This window comes from Pseudopodoces humilis, chromosome 5, assembly GCF_049639895.1.
Source record: "Pseudopodoces humilis isolate 2021_Gansu_Grassland_sample_001 chromosome 5, ASM4963989v1, whole genome shotgun sequence".
Taxonomy (NCBI): domain Eukaryota; kingdom Metazoa; phylum Chordata; class Aves; order Passeriformes; family Paridae; genus Pseudopodoces; species Pseudopodoces humilis.
The window spans coordinates 71958114-71985286 of record NC_142204.1 but is presented as its reverse complement, the minus strand read 5'-3'; the positions used below and the strand labels follow the sequence as shown (position 1 = coordinate 71985286).

General features: G+C 52.3%; 1 protein-coding gene across 1 annotated transcript in view; it reads left to right on the top strand.

Moving 5' to 3' along the window:
• Positions 1-23444, top strand: part of NRF1 (nuclear respiratory factor 1) — a 62984-nt gene extending 39540 nt beyond the window's left edge. The window contains exon 11 of the mRNA XM_005533079.3: positions 21450-23444. Coding sequence (XP_005533136.1) covers positions 21450-21613 — 164 coding nt within the window. The 3' untranslated portion in view covers positions 21614-23444. The remainder of the gene's footprint in view (positions 1-21449) is intronic.
• Positions 23445-27173: the final 3729 nt, after the last annotated feature.

Sequence of the window (27173 nt, the reverse complement as noted above, 5' to 3'; positions counted from 1 at the left end):
AGTTCTGGGCCAGGCTGAAGTGGGAAGCTGTCCCCACTCTCGGCCGTGCAGATGGGGAATGGGAACGCTCCTCTCTCTCCTCCTGGACCTGCTGCTTGCAGTTGAAAACACATCCAGGAGGGAAAGGCAGGACTGGGATGCTGTTCCCTGTCCTGTGTGTGTCTCCCAGAGAGCACCAACACAGATGGGAAAACCCAGGGTTTGGGATCCCTGTCCTGGCTTTGGGATTCCTCGGGATGGGGAGGTGCAGCGCCGAGCCACTGGGAGCTGGTGGCTTTGTTCACATGAGGAAAATATTAATAAATTTAATGGGGGGAGGCATAGGGGATGCAAATGTCACCTCTTAAAAAAGCAGAATTTTATGTTTTTTCCTGTTGGATCTCCTTTTTTAGGGAAGATGGAGCCAAATGAGTCACTAGCAGCTTGGCAAAGTGCAGATCAGCACGTTTGCATCCAGGAGGACAGGAAGGAAAGAGTCAAGCTTTTTGTAGGGCCTCCTCCCTGGTGGGAACAGAATTTTTTAATGAAGGTTTACCCTGAAACAGGTAGGATTTAATCCCAAACTGAAGGCAAGGTGAGGAAAAAATCATTTTTTCAGGTGTGTTTCAGATGAGAGGGCGGAAGAGATGTCAGTGGCAGCCAGCAAGGAGAGCAGAAGAGAGAATTCCTGGGTTTGCTGAGCAGCTCCAGGAACAGGGAGAGGTGTTCCCTAGAGGACAAATTGCTGTGTATCAGTGAATAATTATCAGCAATGGAGCTGTTGGGCTCTGAGTGAAATACCTTGGCATGAAAATCAGTGAAAAGGAGCTCAGTCTGTGTGGGGTCGGGGTCTCGAGCGACAGGACCAGAGGAAACGGCCTCAAATTGCATCAGGGGAGGTTTAGGATATTAGGAAAAAAATTCCTCATGGGAAGGCACTGAAATTCCTGACTTGTCAGGCATTGGAGCAGGGCAGGACAGTCCCCATCCCTGGGGGGGGATTTCAAATCCATGTGGATGTGGCACTTGGGGACATGGGGTGGGGACAGGAGGAGAGGGAACGGCCTCAGGATGGGCCAGGGGAGCCTCAGGGTGGATTTTAGGGAAAATTCCTCCATGGAAAGGGGGGTCAGGCACTGGAAATGCCCAGGGCAGGGGGGGAGTGCCCATTCCTGGAGGGATTTCCAAGCCCTGTGGATGTGACACGTGGGGATGTGGGGCAGTGCTGGGGAATGGCTGGACTCGACCTGCAAAGTGTTTTCCAGCCTTAATAATTCCCTGATTCCCAAGACTCTCACTCCCCTGCGTGTGCCCTGTAGAGAGGAAATCCCTCTCTACATCCCTGGGCCTGACCAGGAATTCCCCACTGAGGAATTTTGGGACACCAACCACATCTCCTATTCTACTACCCAGCTCATTCCCAGCACAAGGAGAGCTGAAATATCCCCCAGCCCGTGCAGAGCTGCTGTTTTCAGCGAGCCCTGCCCTCCCTGGCACACCTTGCCCTGCCCTTTGAAGCCGCCCCGTGGCGTTTGCCCGTCCCGGCCGATTCCCGGCGCTAATCCCGGTGACGCGGGGCTGGCAGGGCTTTGCTCTGACATCCTGGCCCTGCTGATGAGGCGGCTGCTGCTGCTGATCAGGATTTGTCTGCCCACCAACCAGGGTTAAAAATAGTCCCTCCTGTCCCACATCCGTGGCCGGAGCTTCCCCGGATCCCATTCCAGGTGTGGGATGGAACCAGCACAACCCAGCAGGGGCTGGAACGGGAATTCTTTGGGTTTCCTTGTTGAGTCCCTAGATGGGAACGCAGAATGGTCATTTCTAGGGATAGTTTGGCCTTTTGGGGTAGAAAAACCTCATTTTATTGTCTTTATTTAGCCTGGAGAAGAGGAGGCTCCATGGAGACCTTACAGCAGCCTTCTGGTGTGGAATGGGGACTTACAGGAATGAGGCTTACAGGAATGACTTCCCACTGCCAGAGGGCAGGTTCAGATGGGATTTTGGGAAGGAATTCCTGGCTGGGAGGGTGGGCAGGCCCTGGCACAGGGTGCCCAGAGAAGCTGTGGCTGCCCCTGGATCCCTGCAAGTGTCCAAGGCCAGGCTGGACAGGGCTTGGAGCACCCTGGGATAGCGGGAGGTGTCTCTGCCCATGGGAAAGGGTTGGAGCAGGATCTTTAGGATCCCTTCCAGCCCAAACCACTCTGTGATTCTTGGGGGGAAAAAAATTTGATGTGATGAGCACTTGAGATGTTCCAAGGCCTCTCTCCTCTTCACAAAGGCCTGAGGAGCACAAGGAGCCTCCTGGGTGGTTTTGTTCTCTATCCAAGTCCCACGTGAGGTCTCCAGGCTGCTCTTCAGCTCCAACCCTGCCTTGGAGAGCTCAGAGGGAGGAGGAGGCAGCACCCTGGGCAGGCACCAGGAGCACCTCAGCCCCTGATCTTGCCCCTAAAATCCAGCAGCTATTTTCCTGCTCAGCGTGTCCGTGACAGACTTCCCAATATCCCAAAAGAAAACCTGGGGAAGGGAAAAGATAAATCCCTGGGGCAGGGGAAAAGTAAATCCCTGGGGTAGGGAAAAAACAAATCCCTGGGGCAGGGGAAAAAGAAATCCCTGGGGCAGGGGAAAAGATAAATCCCTGGGGCAGGGGAAAAGATAAATCCCTGGGGCAGGGGAAAAGATAAATCCCTGGGGCAGGGGAAAAGATAAATCCCTGGGGCAGGGGAAAAGATAAATCCCTGGGGCAGGGGAAAAAGAAATCCCTGGGGCAGGGAAAAGATAAATCCTTGGGGCAGGGGAAAAAGAAATCCTTGGGGCAGGGGAAAAAGAAATCCCTGGGGCAGGGGAAAAAGAAATCCCTGGGGCAGGGAAAAGATAAATCCTTGGGGCAGGGGAAAAAGAAATCCCTGGGGCAGGGGAAAAAGAAATCCCTGGGGCAGGGAGCCACCTCCAAGGCCTTTCCTTGGAAATCTCCATCACTTCCATCATCTCTCCCAGTCCTGCTGCTCTCAGGGCAGCTCCCACCCCCTGAACCATCCGTGTCTCCTGGCTTCTCCCTGACCTCACAGCATCTCCAGCACCTCCCGTGCCCTCCCCGTGTCCCCTCCCCTGGTGAGTTTTGACATCCATTCCTGAGAGCCTCGCAGGCTCCCCAGCTGTCACAGCCCAGGCTGGCCCGCTTTAAGCACAGACCATTTACCTTCCACGTGTCCCGAATTAGGGGAAACGGACAGGAGGGCTGGGTCTGTTTAAAAATTAAAGCTGATTACAGGGCATTAACATTACATTTAAAGGAACAGACAGCAGTCCTCCTCTCTCAGCACAGTTGCAATATGTTCCCTTTTGTTCTGGGCTGCAAGAGGGAAGCGAGCAGGACTGCTGGCGACTCCAGGCTGGGCAGGATTTCTTCTTCAGCCACATGAATTTTGAAAGAGGAGCTGCCTGTTGGCTGGTGCAAGAATTTAAAGCAGGCCTGGCTTTAAAACTTAAAACTTTAGAACTTAAAGCAGTTCCCATCTTTGCCGTGCTATCATGAAGCTGAAATTCTTCTGGCTAATTCTGAATTTCCCTTGGAAAATTCAGGTGATCTGACACTGTCTTCTGAGTTGTCGTGTTGGGAAGTTTCGTATTTGACAGATCCTGGTTGTTTTCTGTTAAATCCCACAATTTACACGGTGACTCTTTGTCCCAAAAGCAGGAATTAGTCGGTCTGGCTGGGAACAGTCTGAATGTGATGCTTGACTGGGATTCCCCGTGGGTTTAGGTTGGGTTTGAAGCCCTTTTTTTTGGGGTTTGTGTGATATTTGTCCAGGCTTCACCTTCATCTCACAGCCCCTCAGGGATTCAGGTGGCTCCAGAAGGAGCTGCTCAGTGCAGGATGGTGCTGAAAAGAGGCCTTTTGGCAGGTGAAGGGATGTGTTTGTATTCCCTGGATCCTGCTTTTCTCTGTCTTCAAGACACCAAAGCTCCAGGGAGAGCTTCCAGCACATTCCAGGGCCTGGAGGGGCTCCAGGAGAGCTGGAGAGGGACTGGGGACAAGGCCTGGAGGGACAGGACACAGGGAATGGCTTCCCACTGCCAGAGGGCAGGGATGGATGATCTGGGGAAGGAATTCCTGGCTGGAATGGAATTTCCAGAGCAGCCCCTGGATCCCTGGAATGTCCAAGGCCAGCTTGGAGCAGCCTGGGATGGTGGGAGGTGTCCCCGCCATGGCAGGGGTGGGACTGGAGGACCATGAAAGGTCCCTTCCCTCCCAAAACCATTCCATGTTTCTGTGATCTCTTAACGCTTTTTTATTTGACTTAACCACCACCAACCTTCACCTTAAATTCCAGGGGTTTTTCTTTTCAGTTTATGGAGATGAAATCCCCAACTTGGCTTTGGGAGCCACATCCTGAACTCTTCTGGTCCCCTCTGGGTGTCTGGAGCTGTCAGGACACGTGGCTCTGCAACCACAGCAAATTTTTGGGGGTGTCTGCTGTAGATGGGAATTTTAATCCTTGGATGAGCTCCTGTCTGAAAGAGATGTGGTTGAATCCAGGCAGGAAAGGAATGGCAACCTTAGAGTTGGCATCTTCTCCTAAATACATCTGGAATTATTTCCTTGTTTGCCACTGTTTCCAGTCCAGGAAAGGGGATGGGAAGGATGGAGGGGTTTTTGAGGGGTGTCTGCAAGCAGATCCTGCCAGTGCCACCCTCTGGGATCGGTGTTTTTGCTTCCAGGATGGGACAGGGAATTGTTCTCCTGACCAGCTGGGGTCAGAAATCCAGCTCTGCCCTGCCAAGTCCTCTTTCCAGCTCTTCTCTTCCTCCTCCACACTCAGCCTAACCCAGACCAGAGGTTTGGCAGAGCTTGGCCAAAGCAGAGCTTCTTCAGGGGGTCCAGCCAGGAAGGTTCTGGAAGGGCCACAGGCACCAGCAGCCCGGGGAGAGCAGCTTGGTGCCATTTCTGCTGGACACATCAGTGCTGGGTGTGGAGCCAAGGTGGATGAAGCCAAAATCGAAACCAGCTCTGCTCTGCTGCTCCTTTCTCCCAGGATAAATCCCCCGTGTGCTGGATTCTCCCTGTAGTAACAACTCATTCCAAACTACCTGGAGCGTGTGGCAGCCCCACCTGGGCTTTTTGAGCCCATCTCTGGCAGATTTTCCAGTTTAACAGCAGAGGTCTCGGGACAGTTTGATGCTGCTGGCACCATCTCTGCTGATCCTGCTCCTCCAGGAAAGCCCAAAGAGAGATCCCAGCTCTGCCTCCTTCTCAGCTGCTTCCCAGAGCGGAGCTGAATTTGTGCCTGGCGTTCAGGGCACTTCCTTCAGCTGATGCCAACTGACCCTCCGCTGCCCAGGGCTGAGGATGGGCAGTGTCCCCACAGCTGGGCAGCAGCTGGAGCATCACCCAGTGCAGATTTTGGCAGATTTTGGCTCTCAAGACCTCCTCCCACGGTGGGAAGGGACAGTTCTGCACCACGAGCAAGGCTGAGGATGTCACTGCTGTTCCTGCCTGAGCTGTGCCACTTCTGCCCAAGGAATTCACTACCTGTGGTTCCCCCCAGCCAGGGCAGATGGTTCAGGGCACAGCTCCTGCCCTCCCTGGCAGGTGCCCTGCTGGGCTGGGTCAGGCCAGCCTCTCTCCACTGCAGAGCCGAAAATGTCAGAGCTGCGTTTGGAATGGATGGAGGCTCCTCTGACCCGAGGGCACTTTGGGAGCTGCAGGGCCCTTAATGGCTGTCAGTGGGTGTAGGGTGCAATCTGATCCAAATGGGAAGCTGGCTGAAATCCCAGCAAGCTGTCGTTGCTTGTGGGAGGCATCTTAGGAAATGAGATGGGCATTGTGAGCTCTCCCCGCCCCACCAGGCAGCCCCAGGGAGGGAGAAATGCCCTGCCTGCAACTCGGGGCTGCTCCCTGCACTGAGGTTTGCTGCCTTTTCATTTACCAAGCTCGTGGTCTTTTGTTTTTACACCAAAATTTCCTCCCTGCGGGCGACTTGTGGTTTTTGTTCTCCTTCATTGCCTGCTCCCCTTTGGAATGTGCCTTCCCCACTTTCCTGGATGGACTTCTCCAAACTCCAGGTGGCTGCTGGTTTTCTTTGACCTTGAAAAGTGCTCAGCCCCTCTTTTCTGAGAGCCTCAGCTGCTTCCTTAGCAGGGTCTGACCTCCCGAGTTCCTCTCTTGATTTTTTCCAAAACACATCCAGAGGATCACTTGGTGCCTGGATTTATCCTCCCCATTGGATCTCCGGAGCAGGGTCTGATTTTAAAGCCTAAAAGCACAGCCCCGTTTGTCTTACACCTCTGGGGTGTAGTAAAGAGCCCTGTCCTGCAGAAAATGTTTTCCTTGTGCACCAGCCCTGCCCTGGCAGAGCGAGCTTTTAATGGAGATGGGAGATTTTAATGAATCCTCCCACTGAACTTGCAGATTTCTCTTTTCCCAAGTGAAGCTCTTTCCTCTTCCTTGGTGTTCAGCTGTTAGATTTGGGGCTGAGGAGGACAATTCCTGCTCTGGGGTTGACTGGGGTGTTATTTGAGGCTTCAGCAGGAGCCCGAGGAGATGCAGCCGCACCTCAGTGTCCCTTGGCTGGGCGGTTTTCTCCGAAACATGGGTGGGCACCCGAGGAAGAGAAGGGAAATTTGTCACCTTAAGGACTTTGCTTGGAGCCTGGAGAGCAGCAGGCTCAGCACTGGGATATCCCTCCTGTGTCCTGGAGTCCAGTGAGAGCTGAGCAGAGATAAAACCACCTCCCCTTGCCCTGTGACCAGCGGGAACGCTCTTCCCGGTGTCCCTTTGGGAAGGGACAGAGGAGGGCGGTGTGTCTGTCCCTGCAGGCCCCTGTCTCCCAGTGACCTTCTCAGCTCACGGAGACAGCTTGGCTTTGCTGTAAAGCAGCTCATGTGACAGCAGTAATCCGCAGCGGGTAAACAGCTGTGCAGGAAGATTCCAGGGAATCGCCCTATTTTCCCTTCTCCGCACACCCCGGCCGGCACACCGGGCCAGGAGGGTGGCAGAGGCTGCTCCATCCCCACTGGGTGTCCCTGGAGCCGTCCCTGAAAAGCCAGGTCAGGAGCACAAACTTCCAGGATTCCTCCTGGCAGTCCAGGGCAGGTCCCAAGAATTTTAGAAAAGCCATTCCTCCTCCAGTGGTTTCCTCTGAATCTTTTCCCAAACTATGAGTTTGGATTTTTAAGCCTGAATTTGACTCCTGTCTCCCACCCACCCTCTGTATCTTTTGGCACCATTTATTCCCTCATAATTTACAAATTCCTCTCTCTGGATAACACTTTCTGATGGCTCATGGGGACCCTCTTCTGCTCCTGGGATACTCAATGGACTTTTTGCCCATGAGAAGTTCGGTTCTGCCCTGGAGAAGATTCTGGGGACTGAGGGAGCACTAACTTGGAATTAATTTCAAATTAATCATGGGTTTATTATTCCCATCCCCAACTTACAGCAAACTTCCTTTCCCCTCTGGGTTTGCCACAGATCCCTGAACTTCCCCATCTCCGTTTTCCCTGTGATTTTAACCTTCCACAGCTCCCAGGGGAAGTTCAGTGAGTGTGTTCTGGTGCTGGCGAGTCCCAGGGAGCTGATGGCAGCTAAACCAGCTGGTTTTAGCCCGAGATCCAGGTTCCTGCATCCCCCACAGGCAGCAATTCCCCTCAGTTCCCTGCAGGAATGAGGTGCCTGGGATCAGGTAAGGTGGAATCCCTGAGTTTCTCAAGCAGGAACCACCAGCAGGGCGTTTGTGGCTGCGATAAATTGTCCACCAGTGGCCTGAGACAATCCCTTATTTCATGTAAGCCACAGCCCAGCCCTCAGGAGGGACCATCTGTTCCTCTGGCCTAGGACAGATTTGAGCACGAGCCCTCGCAGTGAAAGGCTCTCTGCTATTCCCCTGAGCCGCCTGATCTCTTCCCACTGGGGGGAAAAAAAAACCCCAAAAACCCCAAAGCTTTGTACTCCCGAGCATTAGGGGGGCTCTAATTGGTGTGTAAATTGGGACTGCTGCGTTTAAGTGGTGGATATGGAGCTAATGGAAGTGGAATTTTATTGCTGGCATAAATAGGGGATGTTCTGCTCCTTTGAAGTGGCAGGGATCAGCAGCTGGGAGGAGTTTCTGTTCGATCAGAGCCAGGAGTGAGTTCGGTCTCTGGTTTTTCCCCTTGCTCTGACCCATGGATGAGTTAGGATGTCCTTCTCAGAGGTTCCTGCTGCGTTTTCCTTGCCAAAAAAAAACAAATAGAAAGCTTGAGTTGCACTTCTTCCAGATAGGAATGACATATTAAGAGGTTTGAAATCCAGCAGAAAATTCAGATTTGGACTCAGCTGGGTTTTAGGTTTCTGTGTGTGTGTGTGTGTGTGTGTGTGTGTGTGTGTGCTACTGCTGGAGATGTGTTTCCTCACCTGTGGGCCTCCCATCTGAGCCAGAGCAGTGGGAATCATCCCAGCAAATGAAAACGAGAAAGAATTCTCCAGCCACCACCACAGCCCTGTCGTTTTCCAACCTGCTCTGCCTGGGAAGGGACAGGACAGGCTCTTGCACCGCTTGATTCTCCTCACAAATTTTGCCTGTGCAGGTCCATCTGTCACAAATCTCCACTCTGCTCATCCAGGCTGAGACCCACAGGGACAAAACAGCAGGAAATCTCATTTTTGGGATAACAAACTCATCCCTCTCCCTATACCCATCGTTGCTTTCTCTTGGTGTGCAAAGGACTCTTCCAACCCCCTGGCCTGGATGGTCGGGGCACAAAAATTCTGTGTCTTCAGCCAGGCCAGAGCCCAAACTTTGTTTTTGTTTAGCAACACAGATGTGCAGAGTTTAAAAGGGAAGAATCTGCCAGAGGCAACAGCATTCCAAGGATAAATACTCTCAGGAGAGCGAGGTAGGAACCCATCCCACCTGCCAGTGGGAGACGGTGGTGTACAAAAAAAGGAGGAATGTGGACTGTAAAAACTTGCTTTTTTACATGCAGAGTTCCACATCTGAGTCGTGTGTTGGCTGTGATTTATTGCTTACCTCGCTGAGGATGGGTCAGGTCCTACCTGGAGGGGAAACTGTGCCAAACATGTCCCTGTGAAGGACACCAAAGCCTGGACACTGCTGCAGGAGGGGATGTGCTGGTTTGGGATGCTTTTCTAGCTGGATTTGGAAGCTGTGCTTTGATGAAAAGGGAAAAAAAGGAGCCTTTGGGTGCATTTCCAGCCCCTTTTCCCCTGAGGAAAAAAGCCAAACTTACCTGCTGGGCAGGACCTAGTGCGAGGTGAGGCTCCAGCTGCAGCTCACCGTGTCAAGGTAAAGCTTAAAACGCCTTCCCAAGGAATTTTCCTCCTCCAAAGGCTCTGTTGGGGGGCTGATGCCGCCTCTCCTGGGTTAAGAGCACCGAATTCCCTGGCACAGAGGCACTGATGGGGCACTGGAGGGGGAGAACCCGCGGCACTGGACCCGCTGCCCGGCCATGAATGTGCACCCTGTTGTGGCAGGGAAGGCTCCTGGGGAGCAAATCAGCAAAAAAATGCTGGGAAAATGGCTTTTAGATGGAGCCAGGGCCTATCTGGTTACAGATTGCCTTTCTGCCAGCACAATGGCTGCTTTATGTCTCCATGTGCTCCGTAGGATGGGCCCGTGTCCGTGCTCGCGTGTGATCCGTCAGGACCGGCCCAGCCGAAACCAGCCGGGCCCTCAGAGCCTTAAAATCACCTGGAGCTCCTCCCAGGCCCCAAGGAGTGCCTGGATTTCATGAACTTCCCAGCTTTGTGCTCATGGGATATGTAGGAATTTCACTTTGGCGCTTTCTGCTCCTCGTTCGTCTCTCATCCCTCTGCACCGGGGGAGTTTTACTGGAGGTGGCCTGAGCATCTCCGTGATGGATTTCACTGCTTCGCTGCAGACTTTCCTTGTTGGGCCTCTCTGGGCCAATTAAATCATCTGAACCATCTAAATGTTTGTAAAATACCTGGCAGAGGTATTCTTACCTCCCACTCTACACGCACAATGTTCTGGGTGGAATTAGAAATATTTCAGTTGCTCTGCCTAATGCTGGGGTGCGACTCCTATGTGGGCACTGAATTTCTGCATTCGCCCGGTAAACCAAAGGACGCATTTCCTATGAATACATTAATCACCCCACTAAATCCCCTCCTCCAGCTGTAGTATTTCCCCTTTTCTCAGCCTTTTGCACTTGCATTTCATTGTCAGGCATCCTAGCAGCAGACTATTCATGTTGCAAGTGGACCGTGGCAGAGGGTTCGTCAGGTGAGTGGATTTTTGTGGCAATAGTTTGGAATGTTGGGATTTAGCTGATTTTGCTCTCGGACCTTTAGGTCCCTCTTGCTGTTTCTCATGGTTAAAGGGGCTGTTTTTTGTGCCTGGACACCGTTTGGGGTTGCAATGCCTTTGGGGGTGGTATCACCCAGGTAATGAAATGTTTTCATGATTTTAGGTGGTGCCCTGCCGTGCTTCATACTGTAGCCAATAATAAAAACTTATGGAAAATGCAGGACACTAAAAGCTGTTTAAAAAAGCAGAATAAGAATCAGTCTCTTCCTCTGGGAGACCCCCTGGGGAATGTTGGGCAGTCAGCAAAGTATTTATGGCAAAATCTACCAGGAGATCCCTTTTAGGTGATTGTTCAGAATCTCCTCGGTGGGTTTAACACCCGATTTCTGAGAAGAGGAACAGACTCATTTATCCTGAGGGGTTTCCTCTCTCCTCTTCCTGAGAAGCTTGGCACAGATAACCCCTGTCAGCCCCATGGTTTGTGTCAACACCCTGCAGATCGTGGGGAAAGCAAAGCCCAGCCGGAGCAGAACCTTTCTCTATTTTTATCTGCGTTTCGTGTAGAGATGATTGACCACGAGAGACTTCTAATCTTCTCAAGGTGTGTCCACGCCAAAGCCAGCTCATCAGCCAGGCTTAGACAGGTTATTCTCTAAGCTTCCAGCCCTGGAGCCCAGGAAAAACCTTCCTTCCCACAGGTAGAGACATTCCCGGTGTTTGTCACCTCTCCTAAGTGAGAAATGGACTCCAGTTTAAGGTGCTACGTCCTGGAGACCCAGCTCTAGAGGGGCAGGTCTTGGTGAGGACTGAGTTTAATCAGGGACAGCTTAATTCTACCTCAGGTGATGCCCAGGGCCTGTTTTCCATCTCTAAATTGGCCCCATAAAGGGGAGAAGGGGGACAGATGGCCTCAGGAAAGACAAAGCAAAAGGTGTGGAGCTTAATCCACCCCCAGGAGATCAAACTGCTGTTCTGCTTTTCCCAAGCACCCTTTTCTTGGGAGTTTTTCCATCAAGAAAAACCAGGAAAACCTGGGATTTCGGATTGTTTCCAATGTTAAAAGTCATTGCAAGTTGGATTTTTTTCCTTCTGGCACTGTCCTCGCTGCAAGGAGGTGCTGGTGTCACCAGTGAAGGACTGGTTTGTCACCACTGCTGCAGGCTGTGGGTCTTTGCTGTGCCAGGGAAGAGTCTGAGCATCAGGTTGGGATCTGCCTTTTTCCATGGAAGTGCTGAGGCTCCAGAGGAGATAATTCCTGTAAATCAGGAGTTCCAGCCCTGTGGGTTTTGTCTCAAAGTGCTTCAACCTTAAAAGAAGTCCAAAAACTCCCTAAACATCCAAAAGAAACTCCCAAAAACTCAAAAAGATCTGGAAGAAATAAGGGAAGTTGAACCAAAGATGTTTCAGGTCATGGCCTTTCCCTCCTCACAGGGAGGAAGAAAACAGGAATGTCCCAAAGATGCTGGTGCTCCCAGCTAGGAAAGGAAGGTTGGTCCCTGACCAAGATTTGGAGATAAACCTCAAGTTTGGATGTTCGGATTTTATTTAAAACAACACCTTGTTGCAAAATAGCAGAGTTCTGCTGAAGAATGAGCCGTGTAAATGTGGTGTTGCTCCCTGACCGGTCCCATTCCAGTCCCAGTGTCCAGCGGGACGCCCCGGATCAACCAGCAGCTTTATGGGGTCACTGAGGCAGCAACTCCTGGTGCCCTGAATGAGCAGAGAAGAAAAACCCCTTCCAAGAGATCCAGAGGAAGCAAAGAATCCCACACTGGATCAGTCAGGTTGGAGATCTCCGAGGTCATCGAGTCCCAACCTGTGCCTGATCCCGATTTTGCTGCCCTGAGTGCCACGTCCAGGCATTCCTTGAAAAGCTCGGGAAGGAAGGAGTCACTGACGGTGTTAAGCAGGCAGGTGACCCCCAGAGACAGTCTGAGAGATGAGATGTGACCGTGGAGGTGTGGTGGATGCGGGAAAGGAGGCGGTGACTCCAGGGGCAGCTGGGAATCGTGGATTCCCAGAGATCCATGGGAATGTTGGATCTCATCTCCTGCATTTCTCTTCCGTTCTAAGGAAGAGTCAGGGCTATGATGTCACTTCATTGACTCAACTTTGATATCAAAGCTTCAGGTGCCTCATTATATTGTTCTTTACTGGGGCTTTGACCAGAGTAGCTCCCAAAAAAGCAGATGAAGGAGGATCTTGAATGAGGACTGCAGCCTTTTGAAATTTGGTGGGAAAACCTTCACGTTTTGGTCTGACTGGCACAGAGGTTCTATAAGGAAGATCTGTGACTTGTGAGCCTGGAAAGTTCTCAGAGTTTAAATCACTGCGTGGGGGTTTTATGATTTGTCAATATCACAGAATCCAGCCTGGGCTGGAAGGGACCAGAGATCATCCTCTGCCAGCCACACCTTCCACTCTCCCTGGTTGTTCCAAGCCCCATCCAACCTGGCCTTGGACACCTCCAGGAATGGGGCACTGAGCCATTTCTGATGGGAAAAATCCTTCCAGTTATCATCCTAAAAGATGTCAGAGTTAATCATTGATGCTCTTGCAGCTGAGGTGGTAAAAGATGGAGGGCTGAGCTTTCATCTTTAACCATGTTACCGTGTTGAGAGATGTCTTCTGCTCCTCTGCCATTGCTGAGCATGGTGGGATTCCTAAAATGCTTTATTTCTGAGGCTGGTTTCATGTCAGCACCTCTTGCCTTAAGGGACACGTTCAGTTTGGATTCAGTTCAGGATTTGTCAGGGTAACCCCTGACTCTGAGAGCTCTCATTTCAGCTGCTGTGGCTGGAAGCCATTAGAAACCTGGTTTATCTCCCTGAAAATACACCCTCGTGCCCACTGATTGTCCCCTTCCTCCACCTCTTGAAGGCCCCTCAAGTCACTTCCCCAGAAGGGAGGTGGTCAAGAGGATATTTATTTTTTTTTAAAACTTTACAAACCAAGTTCCCAGTCAAAGGAAACATCCGATAAACATCAGCTGTGGGACGTTTTGATGTTTGTGCTGAGCAGTGTTGGCAGTTCCATTCCAGGTGGTGTTCACAATTGCAGTTGGTGAGGACAGGAATGGGTTTTGCCCCAAGATTCTGTAGGACCAACCCCTTTCCTGAGCCAGCCTCCGTTTTACCTCCTCTAAAACACCTCCAGTGATGGAAACATTGCTCCAGAGCTTCACCAACTTTATGTTTAGCTGTCATCTGGGATTTTTCCCACCTCCTAAGTGCAGGTTTCCATGCTGTACCTCAAGCTCATGTCTAACTGGGGAAAAGATCATCAGAAAAGATGATTATTCCCTACTTACCTGCATCAGCCTTGATGTATTTACACCTGGGGATTCAGACCAAAGCAGTCCTGGTGCCCTTTCCTTGTGCTGCCCACTGAGGACAAATGTTTAATTTTTTGGAGGTCCTCTGGCTTGACTTTTTTTTTTTTTGTTTGTTTTAAAATCCACTCATTCTGAACCGTTGACGAGAATTCTTCCATCCCATCTCCAAAAGTCACCCTCGGCTCTGAAAGGAGCGTGGTGATGAGATGATATCTGCTGCCCTGTGTGCTAGGGCCTTGTAGTGCATTCCTGAGCACAGGAATTTCAGCTGGATTCCTCAGCCCCTGCCTCCAGAGGAGGGGAAGGAGAAGGCGCAGGAATATCTATCACCAAAAGCTTTGGCAGAACGATGCTGAGCACAGTTTGCTCTGATTTCCCCCCCGTGTTGGTGGAAACAAAGTCCTCTGAATGAGTTGGACGGCCAAGAAGGTCCAGTGGAAAATTCCACTCTTTTTATCCTTTTCCATTTGGTGCTGAACCAGGGGGCTGAGGGACTTTGTGAGGTCGCTGACTCCTGACCCTGCAGTGCTCACAGCTGGCAGCGCTTACACTTTTGGTAAGACTTTTACTTTTTTGGAGAACAGAGCAAGAAGAGTCAACCTTGGCTTCCCCAACAGCAGCACCAGCTTTTGGAGGGGACCTGCAGCTCTCAGTCGAGGTTCTGGGGTTTCATCAGATGATGTTGCCTTGCTACCAACCCAGCAATGCCCTCTGAGGGGCTCCGAGGTGATCCCTCAAGTCATTGTGCACTTTCCCGTAAAAAGTTTTTTCCCCAAAACTTTTTTTCCCCAAAAAAAATTTCTTTTTTGTCCCATAAAAGGATTCCCAAGAGCAATAATTCTGTGCTGCTTCACGACCCCAGACTCATGTCCCTACTCCTCCATGCCCAGCAGTGTTTCTTGTGACATCACAACCCGTAGAGCCGTGAATTCCTCTCAGGTAATGGCTCCACTCTTGGCTTCTTCCCTCAAGCATTTTTAATCTGTTTTTTGATTCTGCTGCACTTCTCACACCTTGATTTCTCGATCTGTTCTGAGCTGAGCTCTTTCAGAATACTCTCTAACGGGAGTTCTGTTTATCTCAGTTCTTTTGGTCAGGAAGAAAACTCCTGAAACTCAGAGCTCGTTAGGATCTTGTTTCTCGTGTTTATTAGGGTGTTATCACAAAACTTGGCAGGTCTCTCCAGACTTTTTGCACAAGTTTAATTTATCCTGGCTCTTTGGCTCTGATGGCACAAAATGGCCCTGAACCACGTGGCTGTTTCATCTTTATACTTATTTTTATCCAATTAACAATAGACACGTTAATTATTTTTCTTAATGACCCAATGACCCATCACCTGTACGCTGCACTGCAGCATTTTCTATTTAATCACTTACTACTACAAAAAAAAACTCTAGAAGAAGAAAATTAAGAAGAAAGAAAAGAGACAACACCTTTAATCCTCCATCTTGTTTTCTATTTTTTAAACTAGTTTAAACTCTAACTTTTTCACTCAGTGACTTAAGAAAACTCTAATTTACACACTCACACTTTTAGTTTTTCTATCTCACTTTAACAGTTATTTTCATGTATCACCATGAAAACACGCCCATAAATTTCATGTTGTATGAAATTCAGTGTTCTCCTGGATCTCAGACATCAGAGACAAGGACTCACACTCTGTGTCTCAGCCTCCAGCACACGGGGGTGTTGAGAAGGTTCACATCATCTCCCCTTCTTGCTGGTGTCAGCCTGGCTCGGTGGCGCGGGGCTGGGCATCGCCCGGCACTCCTGGACATCAGGAATGGGAATGGTTCTCCACTTGCCTTCCCCTCCCCTTCAGGAGATGCTCCCATGGGAGTTCTCCTTGGCAGGAGATCGGCTCTCTGATCATTCCTAGATGTTGTTGATGCTACCAAAGAAGAGGATTTTTCACTTTTTGAAGGAAAAAGCGTTTTCTGGTCTTGTGGTTCAGCGTGGTGGCAGTGGTTGCTGTTTGGTCAAAAGTGGGGCTGGCTCCTGCCTCCTCACCCTCCAGGGCTTTGAGTTCCTGTGTGAGCTCCAAGTGGAAGAGGTTTCATGCGAGGTCCGGCCGTTCAGCGCTCCCCTGACGTAGAGGGTTGAGCCAGGACGTTCACTGGAGGAGCCAGGAGGACATTCCTCACTCCACGAGCGACTGGCAGTGAAATTATGCACAATTCCATCCCTTCCCGCCGTTCCACGCGGGAATTCCACCTGAAGTTTTCGGGACGCTGCACTGAATATTGTCCAACCAGGTTGTTGAGATAACTCCTGTCTTGGTGTCAGCCAAGACCTTTCTCCTCCCTTGTGTTTCAAGGCTGGCAGAACCTCCAAATTCCCACTGCTGTAAGGAGAACATGCCAGAAATTCACAGGACTCGTGGCAGGATTCATTCCATCTGCTCAGTGCTCCCAGTGCAGACAGAGCTCTGTCCCAGGTTGCCTTGGGCTGGTTTCCTCACCGATGAGACTTGGTGGTGGCAGGACCTGCAGTGCCATTCCAGCCCATCTTCCAGCCCCTGCCTGGCATGAGATGTCCAGCTTTATTCGGGCTCTTGGCATTTGGATGTGGAACCACGTGGGCAGATGTCCAGAAAGCCAGCTGTGTCCAGGGCTGACCCCACAGCGTGGGCAGCAGGTCAGGGGAGGGGACTGTCCACCTCTGCTCTGTCCACCCAAGGGACCTGCGGAGCTCTAGGGACCCCAGCAGCAGAAGGTGGAGCTGCTGGGGGTGTCCAGGCTGGAGAAGAGAAGGCTTCAGAGCCCCTTGCAGGACCTGAAGGGGATCCAGAAGAGCTGGAGAGGTTCTGGGGACAAGGCCTGGAGGGACAGGACACAGGGAATGGCTTCCCACTGCCAGAGGACAGGGATGGATGGGATCTTGGGAAGGAATTCCTGGCTGGAATGGAATTCCCAGAGCAGCTGTGGCTGCCTCTGGATCCCTGGAATGCCCAAGGCCGGGTTGGACAGGGCTTGGAGCATCCTGGGATAAGGGAAGGTCTCCCTGCTCGTAGCAGGTGGTTGGACCTGGGTGATGTTCCCTTCCAACCCAAACCATTCCATGATTCCATGACCTGAGCCTCTCTAGGCTGAATGGGAGATAAGGATGGACTCAACCTGTGGTACCAGGAAGAAGACAGGATGTCTCATGTCCCTGAGCTGGACAATATTCCATTTATCCTGCAGGACTGGGAATGAAGCTGAAGCTAAAGCCTTGTCCTTGATACTCTCTTTGATCTCAAGGGTGAGGAGATGTTAAAGCAAGGCAGAAACCGGCACCGATGACCCAAACAATCCCGGATGTCCAGGGCATTTCTGATCCTTGTCCCCAATTCCCTGAGCACTGATCATCCCACCCACCCAACCTTCTCCCCTAAAGCCCTTTGGGGTGGTTAAATGGAGTCGCCTGCAGTGTAGGATCAAAACAGCTGCTCCTACGCTCTGTGCCAGGTGAGATTTCTTTATCAGACACCGCGTGACTTTTCGCCTCTCAATCCTGTGTCTCTGCCCTCAGGTAGATCTGACTTATCCCTGTTCTCCCATGAGCTGAAACCTCTTCTCTGCTGAAGCAGCAGGAGTTTCATTCTCTCCTTTGACCCATCGCAGTCCCCCGGCAGAAATGCAGCTGTGAACATTTTCTGACCCAACTTTAGAGTCCAACTGCAGCCACCTCGATCAATTCCCATCCTTTGATTCAACCCCTAAGACCTTCCATGGCTCTTCTCCTCCCTTGGCCACCCCCATGTCCTACCCTTTCCCTCCACGGTCAGCCATGCCAGACCCTCCTTCCTCCCAAAAGCAGCTGATCCTCCACCAAAAAAACTTTTTCTGGGATGTGGCAGGAGCTGGTGCTGTCCCAGCTGCCTCCCTCGTTCCCAGCTGCCTGGAGCTGACTCCTCACCCCTGCTGAGGACAGGAGGGACTTTTTGGGTGGCAAAGGCACAGCACGGCTGCATCTTCCTGAGAGCCCGTGGTTTGTGCTGCTCTGTGTGTGATCCGTGTTGTCCCTCCCAGGCAGGAGCTGGTCTGAGCAGCCACAGATTCCAGTGGGATCCCATTTCCCTGCCTGCCCCTCTCCTCACGGCGCTCTCCGGCCCTGCTCCACTTTCTTTGCAGAAATGTATTTTCCAAAGACTTGAGAATTTGGTTTGCGGTTAAGGGGTTTTTTTGTTTGTTTTTTGGTTTTTTTTGTCTAATGGATTTCCTGTTTTTAATACAATTGAAAGGGTCTGAAATCCATGCTTTAGATTAACATATGCCAGCTAGATTAGGGCTAATCAGGGTGCAGGTCTGAGCAGATGCAGCGCGGGGCCAATCCCAGACCTGATTACAGCATCTCAGTGGTTTAATCGTCTCTCTCCCAAGGGCGATCAGCTCTGCTCTAATGCACAGCAGACTTTCCAGCCCTCTCCTCCTTTGGTTTGTTACCACCCCTGGCAGGAAGGGCCGCCACGTCATCTGCTGAGGCGATTTACGTTAATCCCACGCAGAACGGGATGTGTGCGGCGCCATCTCTCACGGAGACCTCCCCGCGCTCCGAGAGGTGGCCGGGCTGGGCCAAGCCGTGTCTGAATTAACTCACCCTTCCCAAACGTACCCGTTGGGTGCTCAGGGCTTGCCAGTGCCCGGTTTTGGCACATTTGGACACGCGGAGGGATCGTGGCTTGAACGTCGCGTGGTTCGTGGCCCTCAGGGGTGGTGGTGGTGGTGGCTCTGCTCCTTGGGTTGTCCATGTGCCATTTGATCTCCTCTGGGTTAACAACCCGAGTAACCCAAAGGGCTTAGTTGGATTGTTGGTCTGGAGCGGGGATTTGAGGTGCATCCCAGGCCAGAGCTGCAGCTCTTGCTTAAACTGGGATGTGCTGTGTTCTCCCAAGGGGTCTGCTCGGAGATTTGCTTCAGCAGGGCTGAGCCTGAGCTCTCTTTTCTCATTTCTTCTGTTGCCTGAAATTCCCACTGGCCAGAGGGCTCCCTGGGAGCCGGGAACCTCCTCCTGCCTCCGCGCCATTCGCGGCAGCCGCCGCTGAACAACCAACCAAGGAAACACTTCCTTGGCTGGCCTTGGGGAACGTGGCCACGACCCCTCGGGCTGGGGGAGCAGGAAACTCCCCAGCCCACGGGAGTGCTTTGGGACCCCGAAGGGAGGGATGTTGGAGGAGCGCTGGGGTCACCCACCTGGTCAGCACGATTAACTCCTAAGCTTTCCTGTCTGCGCAGGGAGTTATCCGAGGACACGGAGCCGCCTCTGTTACCAAACGATGCCCTCAGCTCTGCTCCCTGCTCCTCAACCCAAAGGGATTGCGCTGCTTTTTTGGGAAAGCCTCGCTCGGGAACCTGCTGTCGTGGCAGGGCTGGCCATCCATGCTGCTGGAAGGATTTGTTCACCTCAAAAACCTGGTTTTTTCCCCTCAGCAGAGGCATGGGTACTTTCTAAAATGTCTAAATTATCTCTCTTGTCCAAATCCCCCTTGGCCAAGCCAAAGGTGGAGGTGGGCACAGGGATAATGCCAGAGTAGAACGATGGAGTTCCTCCTCCCAGCCTGCAGGATTTGCCATTCCACTGCCCTGCCCAGCTCTGTCGAGTGCTCCTTGCCGGTTTTTCCCACCTCTTTCACATCCCAGTAACCCTCAGGGGCCTCATTGTTTGGTTGTCACCTTGGTTGGTGTTTCCTGGCTCAGCAGGACTCGGCACTGCGGCGTTCTCCTCCCAGCCCAAAGCTTTGCCAGCTCCATCCTCACCTGATCCTTTCCTGCAGCTGGGCCAGCCTTGGGAAAAGCTGTTCCCACTTTGCTGGACTCATCCATGATTGGGGAAGGGCTGAGGAAGGGGGATTGCTTTCCTTCCTCTGTTCTCTATTTCACATATAAAGCGTTTGAGTGCCTGAGGGCCAGTGCCAGGAGCAAGTTTGGCTTGGCCAGGCCGTGCTGGTCCCACCCTGCCCTTTCACTGTGAGGGGAGAAGGGATGAGCAGGGATGGAGAGGGAGCAGGAGGAGGGGAATTGTGTTGGAGAGGGGTTGTAATGGGATTCATGGATGCAGAGCAATGGGATTCCGCTCATGTGCCATCGATGGGGAGCTGTCTGAGTGACCTGCAGAGTTCCAGGGAATGGGAGAAGATGAATTTATCCCTTCCTCAGCCCCACGGTTCCCAATTCTGGGCATATCCTGAGGAAAAGCTGTGTGGGGAGTGGGTTCTTCATCAGTGGGTGATCCCTGGTGGGCTGTGGGGTGGGTGGGAGCAATCCCTGCCTCCAGGAAAACTCAGCCTGATGGGTTTGGCTGAGCTGTGCCATCCCAAAACATGGCTGGGCTGGGTTCCTCCTCCAAAAACGATGTCATTTCTTTCCTCCTCATCCTTATACCCTCCCTGCAGCCTCACGGCCCCGGGGTGTGGGCCCCAAGGTGCTGCCACCCATCTGATAGATGGGATAGAATCTTCCATCATGGAGAGAATCATGAAATGTTTTGGGTGGGAAGAAACTTTTAAAGATCACCCAGTTCCACTCCATCCATGGGCAGGGACACCTCACAGTGTCCCAGGATGCTCCAAACCCTGTCCAACCTTGGACACTCCCAGGGATCCAGGGGCTTCTTGGGAATTCCAGCTCAGCCAGGAATTCCTTCCCAGATCCCATCCATCCCTGCCCTCTGGCAGTGGAAGCCATTCCCTGTGTCCTATCCCTCTAGGCCTTGTCCCCAGTCCCTCTCCAGCTCTTCTGGAGCCCCTTTAGGCCCTGGAATGTGCTAGAAGCTCTCCCTGGATCCTTCCCTTCTCCAGGAGAACATTCCCAGCTCTCCCAGCCTGGCTCTGGAGCTGAGGAGCTCCAGCAAATCCTCCTCTGGATTTGCTCCAGCAGCTCCACATCTTTATAGAGTTGAGTCCCCTTCTCCAGCTGGGACAACTCCAACCCCCCAAAGAACCAGAGCAGAGCAACCCCCAAAGCCCTGGTGGATGGATGGATGAATGGACGGATGATGGATGGATGGATGGATGGATGGATGGATGGATGGATGGATGATGGATGGATGGATGATGGATGGATGGATGGATGGATGGATGGATGGATGATGGATGGATGGATGGATGATGGATGGAGGGATGGATGATGGATGGATGGATGGATGGATGGATGGATGAATGGATGATGGATGGATGATGGATGGATGGATGGATGATGGATGGATGGATGATGGATGGATGGATGGATGGATGGATGGATGGATGATGGATGGATGGATGGATGATGGATGGAGGGATGGATGGATGATGGATGGAGGGATGGATGATGGATGGATGGATGGATGGATGGATGGATGATTGATGAATGATTGATGGATGGATGGATGATGGATGATTGATGGATGATTGATGGATGGATGGATGATGGATGATTGATGGATGATTGATGGATGATGGATGAATGGATGGATGATGGATGGATGGATGGATGGATGGATGATGGATGGATGGATGATGGATGGATGATGGATGGATGATGGATGGATGGATGGATGGATGATGGATGGATGGATGGATGGATGATTGATGGATGATGGATGAATGGATGGATGATGGATGGATGGATGGATGGATGGATGATGGATGGATGGATGATGGATGGATGGTGGATGGATGGATGGATGGATGGTGGATGGATGGATGGATGGATGATGGATGGATGGATGGATGGATGGATGGATGATGGATGGATGATGGATGGATGGATGGATGGATGGATGGATGATGGATGGATGATGGATGGATGGATGATGGATGGATGATGGATGACACCTCACAGCCACTGTCCCCTCACCCTGGGCTGTGCCACCTCCTGCTGCCACCGCTGTCCCCTCTGTCCCCGCAGGCCTCGTGCAGATCCCGGTGAGCATGTACCAGACCGTGGTGACCAGCTTGGCCCAAGGCAACGGCCCCGTGCAGGTGGCGATGGCGCCGGTGACCACGAGGATAGCGGACACTGCCGTCACCATGGACGGGCAGGCGGTGGAGGTGGTGACCTTGGATCAGTGACGGAGCAGCGGCGTCGCGGCGATTCTCCTCGTCTCTTACGCGACTTCGTGGGGTTTTTTTACGCCTCTCCGGAGATGCAATCAGGTGGCATTTGAGTCTCCCAGCTTTGGAAACAAAAGGTTTTGTTGACCTTTTTTTTTTGTTTCCTTTTATTTTCTTTTTTTTTTTCTTTTTTTTTTTCTTTTTTAAACCAGAAAAATAGAAAAAAAAACAAAACGAATCCTGGCAGAGGATGTGTGTAAAGTGCATTTTTTTAGCGCCACTCTGCTCTCTGAGGAGTGAGAAGCCAAATTGTGACGGGACTTTGATTCCAAGGAGGTTGAAAAGAAAATAAAAATAAAGCGACCCTTTATTGCCCCGTTTTCCCCTCATGTGGGATCGAGCAGGAGGAGGCTGGGGGGCAGCACAGACACCCTCAAGCCAGCACCGACCTCGACAGCAAATTAGGTATCAAAGATTTTAATACGGACTTTTATATTCCAAAAAAACCCACCCCGGAAAAAACAACAACAAAAAAAAAAAAAAACAAAAAAAAGAAAAAAAAAAACAACAAACCACACAAAAAAAAAAAAGTTTGGAAAAAAAGACTCCTCTCCTGGGAAGAAAAAAAAAAAAACCAGAAAAAAAATTTAAAAAAAATAAAATAAAATGCATGTGTGACTGCAGGGGGGGTGGAGACCTCCCGAAGGGATGATGCTCTTCCAGGAGCCTGCCGGAGGATCCCCTTGGTGCACACTGGAGACCTGTTCCTCCTTCTCTGCTCTTGTACCTGCCATTTTACATCCTTGGGGTTTTTTTGGTTGGTTTTGTTCTGTTTTTTTCTTTATTATTATTATTATTGTTGTTGTTGTTGTTGTTATTATTATTATTTCCCGGTTTCGTGGCTCTAGACCGGAGCGGAAGCGCCTCTAAAGGGGCTCTGGCTGTGTCCCCCCACTTTTTTCCACGCCACATTCCTGGGATTTCCCTTCTCAAGGAGCCACCTCGGGCTCATCCCATTCCCTGCTGCCACCCCCGACTTCTCCTCCTGCAATTCCCACAGGAAAAGCTTGGTCTGAAGGGGGGGATGAGAGCGAGACCCTTCCCTTTGGGGGCCCCTCTTCACCCCAAACCTCCTCCCCCCACCCCGGTCCTGCCCTGTGCCTCTCCCAGCACGGTTTTAACCCCAAAATCCTTCCCAGGAGGGTTAAAATTTATAATAAAGCCTTTGGGATGGGGTGGGGTGTTTTTGGGGGATCAGATTTTACTCAGCATCCCCATGGGCCAAACCCTGGCGCCCAACCAAACCCCCTCCCCCCACAAGCACTTCCCAGGGGATTTAATTTTTGGGGTTAATTTGGAGGGGGGGAAGTTTTTAATTATGATTTCCAAGTGGACCGTTCAAGTTCTCCACGTCTTGCTCCGCCTTTTGAGGAAAGTTTTCAGATTCTTGTATTTCCTTGTTTTATATGGGGGGGAAAAAACCCAATCAAACAAACAAAAAAAACCCCACAAAAAACAAACCTATCAAATGTTCTTTGTATACAGTTCCTTTTTATTTTTTCCGAGAGGAGGGAGATTTTTTCCATAGAAACTGTCCTGGTTCTCTCCCAGTTTATGAAGCTCTTTTGGGGTTTGTTTTTTTGGGGGTTTTTTTGGGGTGTTTTTTTTTTTCCTAATGATTATTTTTTTATCGTCGTTGTGAAGATGTCGGTGGCTTTCCAAGTCAGTGTTTCTTTGGCAATGAAATGAGGTTCTTTTAGTTCCCAACCCCCCCAAAAAAAGAAAAAAAGACAAAAACCAGGCAAATAGCAGAGCATGGACCCCCCCCCCTTTTGTTTTCCCAGTGTCTATTATTGCCTCATTCAATAAATTGTTACAAATGTGTCTACCTGGGTGTCCAACTCTCCTGTTTTGGGGGATTTTTGGGAATATTTGCCATCCCTCCCTTCCAGGTGGGTGTTTTGGGGTTTGGTCCCTCCCCCCTCCCACGCTGGGGCCGGAGAGGAGAAGCTGAGCATCACCAGGATGGTTTTGGGGGTTAATCCTTTTACTTTTTAGGTGTAATTTATCTCATTTTCATCTTCCAGCATCAACCTCAGGAGTGTTAGAGCATCCCCCCCTTGCTCCCACCCACGGGCTGAGCTTTTGGGGTGAATTCCTCCATTTCCAGCCCCTTCTCACCCCCAGGGTCGATGTTTTATTTTTGGGAGTGCAAACCCAAGGAGGAGCCTGGAAACACAAGGATGGGTTTCAGCAGCTTTATTGGAATCCAGGGAATCCTGGGGGGGCTCCTGGTGGCCTGGGGTGAGAGGAAGAGAAGGAAAAGCTGGAAGGACAAAGAGAAGGGAGGAGAGGAGGGATGGGGCTGCTTCCCTGGAGCACCCAGGGATGCTCCCGGGTATTCCCACAGGCTGGAGCGGATCCCTCGGTCATCGAAGGTGCTGGGAGGGTGACCTGGGGGTTTGGGGACCTCTGGGGACCCCATGGCCGGGCTGGGGTGCCCCAAAGGAGCCCCGGGTCCGGCAGCAGGGACGGGGGAGGCGGCTGGGCCCGGCAGACACTGCTGGCAGGTTTTAATCTTCGTTAATCGGCCTTTAATAAGCAGGTCGGGGCCTCCTGCTGGGGTGGCTCCTGCAGCCCCCGAGCACCAGCGACCTCCAGTTCATACTGGGAGAGACTGGACCTGCACCAGTAACCTCCAGTTCATTACTGGGAGAGACTGGACCTGCACCAGTAACCTCCAGTTCATTACTGGGAGAGACTGGACCTGCACCAGTAACCTCCAGTTCATACTGGGAGAGACTGGAGGGGTGGAGCTCATGGGGGTGTGGTCAGTGGGGTGGAGCTGAGGATGCTCCACCCCCTTCCCCCTCCACCCCCCAGGGCAGGGCCCCACTGCAGAGTGGGAGTGGGGTTAAATCCAGCACTGGGGGAGGGAGGGAGGGATGGACAGACAGACGGATGGACGGATGATGGATGATGGATGGATGGATGGATGGATGGATGGATATGGATGGATGGATGGATGGATGATGGATGATGGATGGATGGATGGATGATGGATGATGGATGGATGGATGGATGGATGGATGGATGGATGGATATGGATGGATGGATGGATGATGGATGATGGATGGATGGATGGATGATGGATGATGGATGGATGATGGATGGTGGATGGATGGATGGATGGATGGATGGATGATGGATGATGGATGATGGATGGATGGATGGATGATGGATGGATGGATGGATGGATGGATGATGGATGGATGATGGATGATGGATGGATGGATGGATGGATGGATGATGGATGGATGATGGATGATGGATGGATGGATGGATGGATGGATGGATGATGGATGATGGATGGATGATGGATGGATGGATGGATGATGGATGGATGGAGGATGGATGATGGATGATGGATGGATGATGGATGGATGGACGGATGGATGAATGCATGGATAGATGGATGATGGATGGATAGACAGACAGATGGATGGAAAGGCGGCAGGGTGGATGGATGATTCCACGCCTGGACAGACAGACAGACAGACAGACAGACAGACAGACAGACAGACAGGGTATCCGTACAACCAATGGACGTGACTGCAGGAATGGACAGATGTTGGGTGTTGGTTACCTGGACGAGCAGACGGATCAACGACCAGACAGACACAAGGACACCTGCGCCTCCCACAAGTCCCAGGAGGGTGATGGGGACCCTCATCCGTCTATCTGTCCGTCCCTCCCCGCCCCCCGGCGCAGGGAGGATGACTGGAGCGTGCGGCCTAATCCAGCGTGATCCAATCTCCGCGGGCTTATGCCGAAAGCTCTGTAATCACCCAGCGCTGCCCTACATATCCCAGCACATCCAGGCCACCCCGAGCCCGGGCTGTGCACAGCCCCCCACCCCCAGCACAGCCCAGAGCTGCCCCTTCCCGGAATGTTCCCTGTCCCCTAAAAGCTGGCACCACCCCTGCTCCTGCACCTGGGCACAGGCAGGGGACACGTGGCAGCTTCTTCATCCATGCCTCAGTTTCCTCCCTGCACGGGATCGGATCTGGAGCGGGGGCTGGATCTGGAGCTGGGGTAGGGACTGGTGTCCTAATCCCATCCCCACAGGGTCCTGCTCGGACCGCGGGGCTGGATCAGTCCTCAACACCCGGAGTCACGCCGGGACATGTGGCCACGCTGCTCCAATGACCAGTATCCCGCAGATCCTGGTTCTCCCCTGCCGTGGACACGGGCTGGGATCCCTCTGGGGTCGGGGGGAGGCTCCGCATCGCCATCCCCCCATAGCACGTGTTCAGGACACCCACAGCATCCCCCCAAATCTGCACCGGATGGAGCAGGAACCTCCCCGGACCGCCCGGGGCCCTCCCAGGCCAGCAGCAGAGCCCTGGAGGGTCGGGGGGTGCCAGGGGGACACCGGGGGTTGGTGTTCGCTGCGGTGCCCCGGGGCCGTAGTTGGCAAGTCTAGAACCACCGGATCCTGCTACCGCACCAGTGTGAGTTCTACCATTGCCAAAGGCAGCCCCGGGGCCGGGCACCGCCAGGCCCGGCCTGGGGACAGCGAGGGACACGCGGCCACGGTGCCGGGCCTGGAAAGCTGCAAAAAATAGGAAAAAATATATGATTGCACCCATCTGGCCAGAAAAGCCCACATGCGGTTCCAGATCCTCCGTGGGGACGCTTGGCTCAGCCCCAAGGAGTCAAGAGGGACAAGAAGTGCGGGGTCCATCCTGGTGGTGATGGCCACCGTGAGGACACGGCCTGGCCGAGGGGTCCCCGTGGGCTGGGACACCACGTTGGGATGGACACCACCTCAATGTCATCACGGTGTGATGGACACCCCCTCCCTTCACCCCAGCGATTCCTGAGGGGTTTCCACCACCCCATCCCAGCATCCCCCCACCGAAATCCCGATGCTCCTCCGTCCCCGGCCCGGCGCTGCTCTCTCCGCCCTCTCCCATATTGGCACTACACATAATTGCTCAAAAGCTACAAATCAAAGCAAAAATGTGCTAGTGCCAAAACGGGCCAGGCGGCGTCGGCGACGGCCCCGCGGGGCTCGCGGGTCTTTCTCTGCTCTGTTTATGGCCCTATGGTAATTCACTGACCGCGGGGTTGCACAGTGAATTCTACCAGTGCCATACACAGAACAGGAGTAGCGAGCTCGCACCCGACTTTCTTTCCCTGGATTTTTCACCCAAATCCTCCACCCAATGCCCTCCAGCCCAGCCTCAGAACGGCGACAGGTAAAACGGGAATGGATCATTATCGGTGATCAATGTCATTATCAATCGATCATTGGCAAAGTGATTCGGGAATGGCCAAGGGAGGGGAGATGCTCACCCCGGCGCTGCCTCTGAGGGGAGGGTGGGGAGGATCCGGTGCCCAGCTCAGCTGGTGGATTTTTTGGGATGGGGATGCTGGAAGCCATTTCCCAGCCACTGCCTTTGTGGGGTTTTCCAGCAATCCCAGCCCCAGGATGGCTGCAAACCTCCCAAAAATGCTCCCAGACCCCCAAAATGTTGCAACCTCCCCCCCAGATGGCCACAAGCTCCCCCCA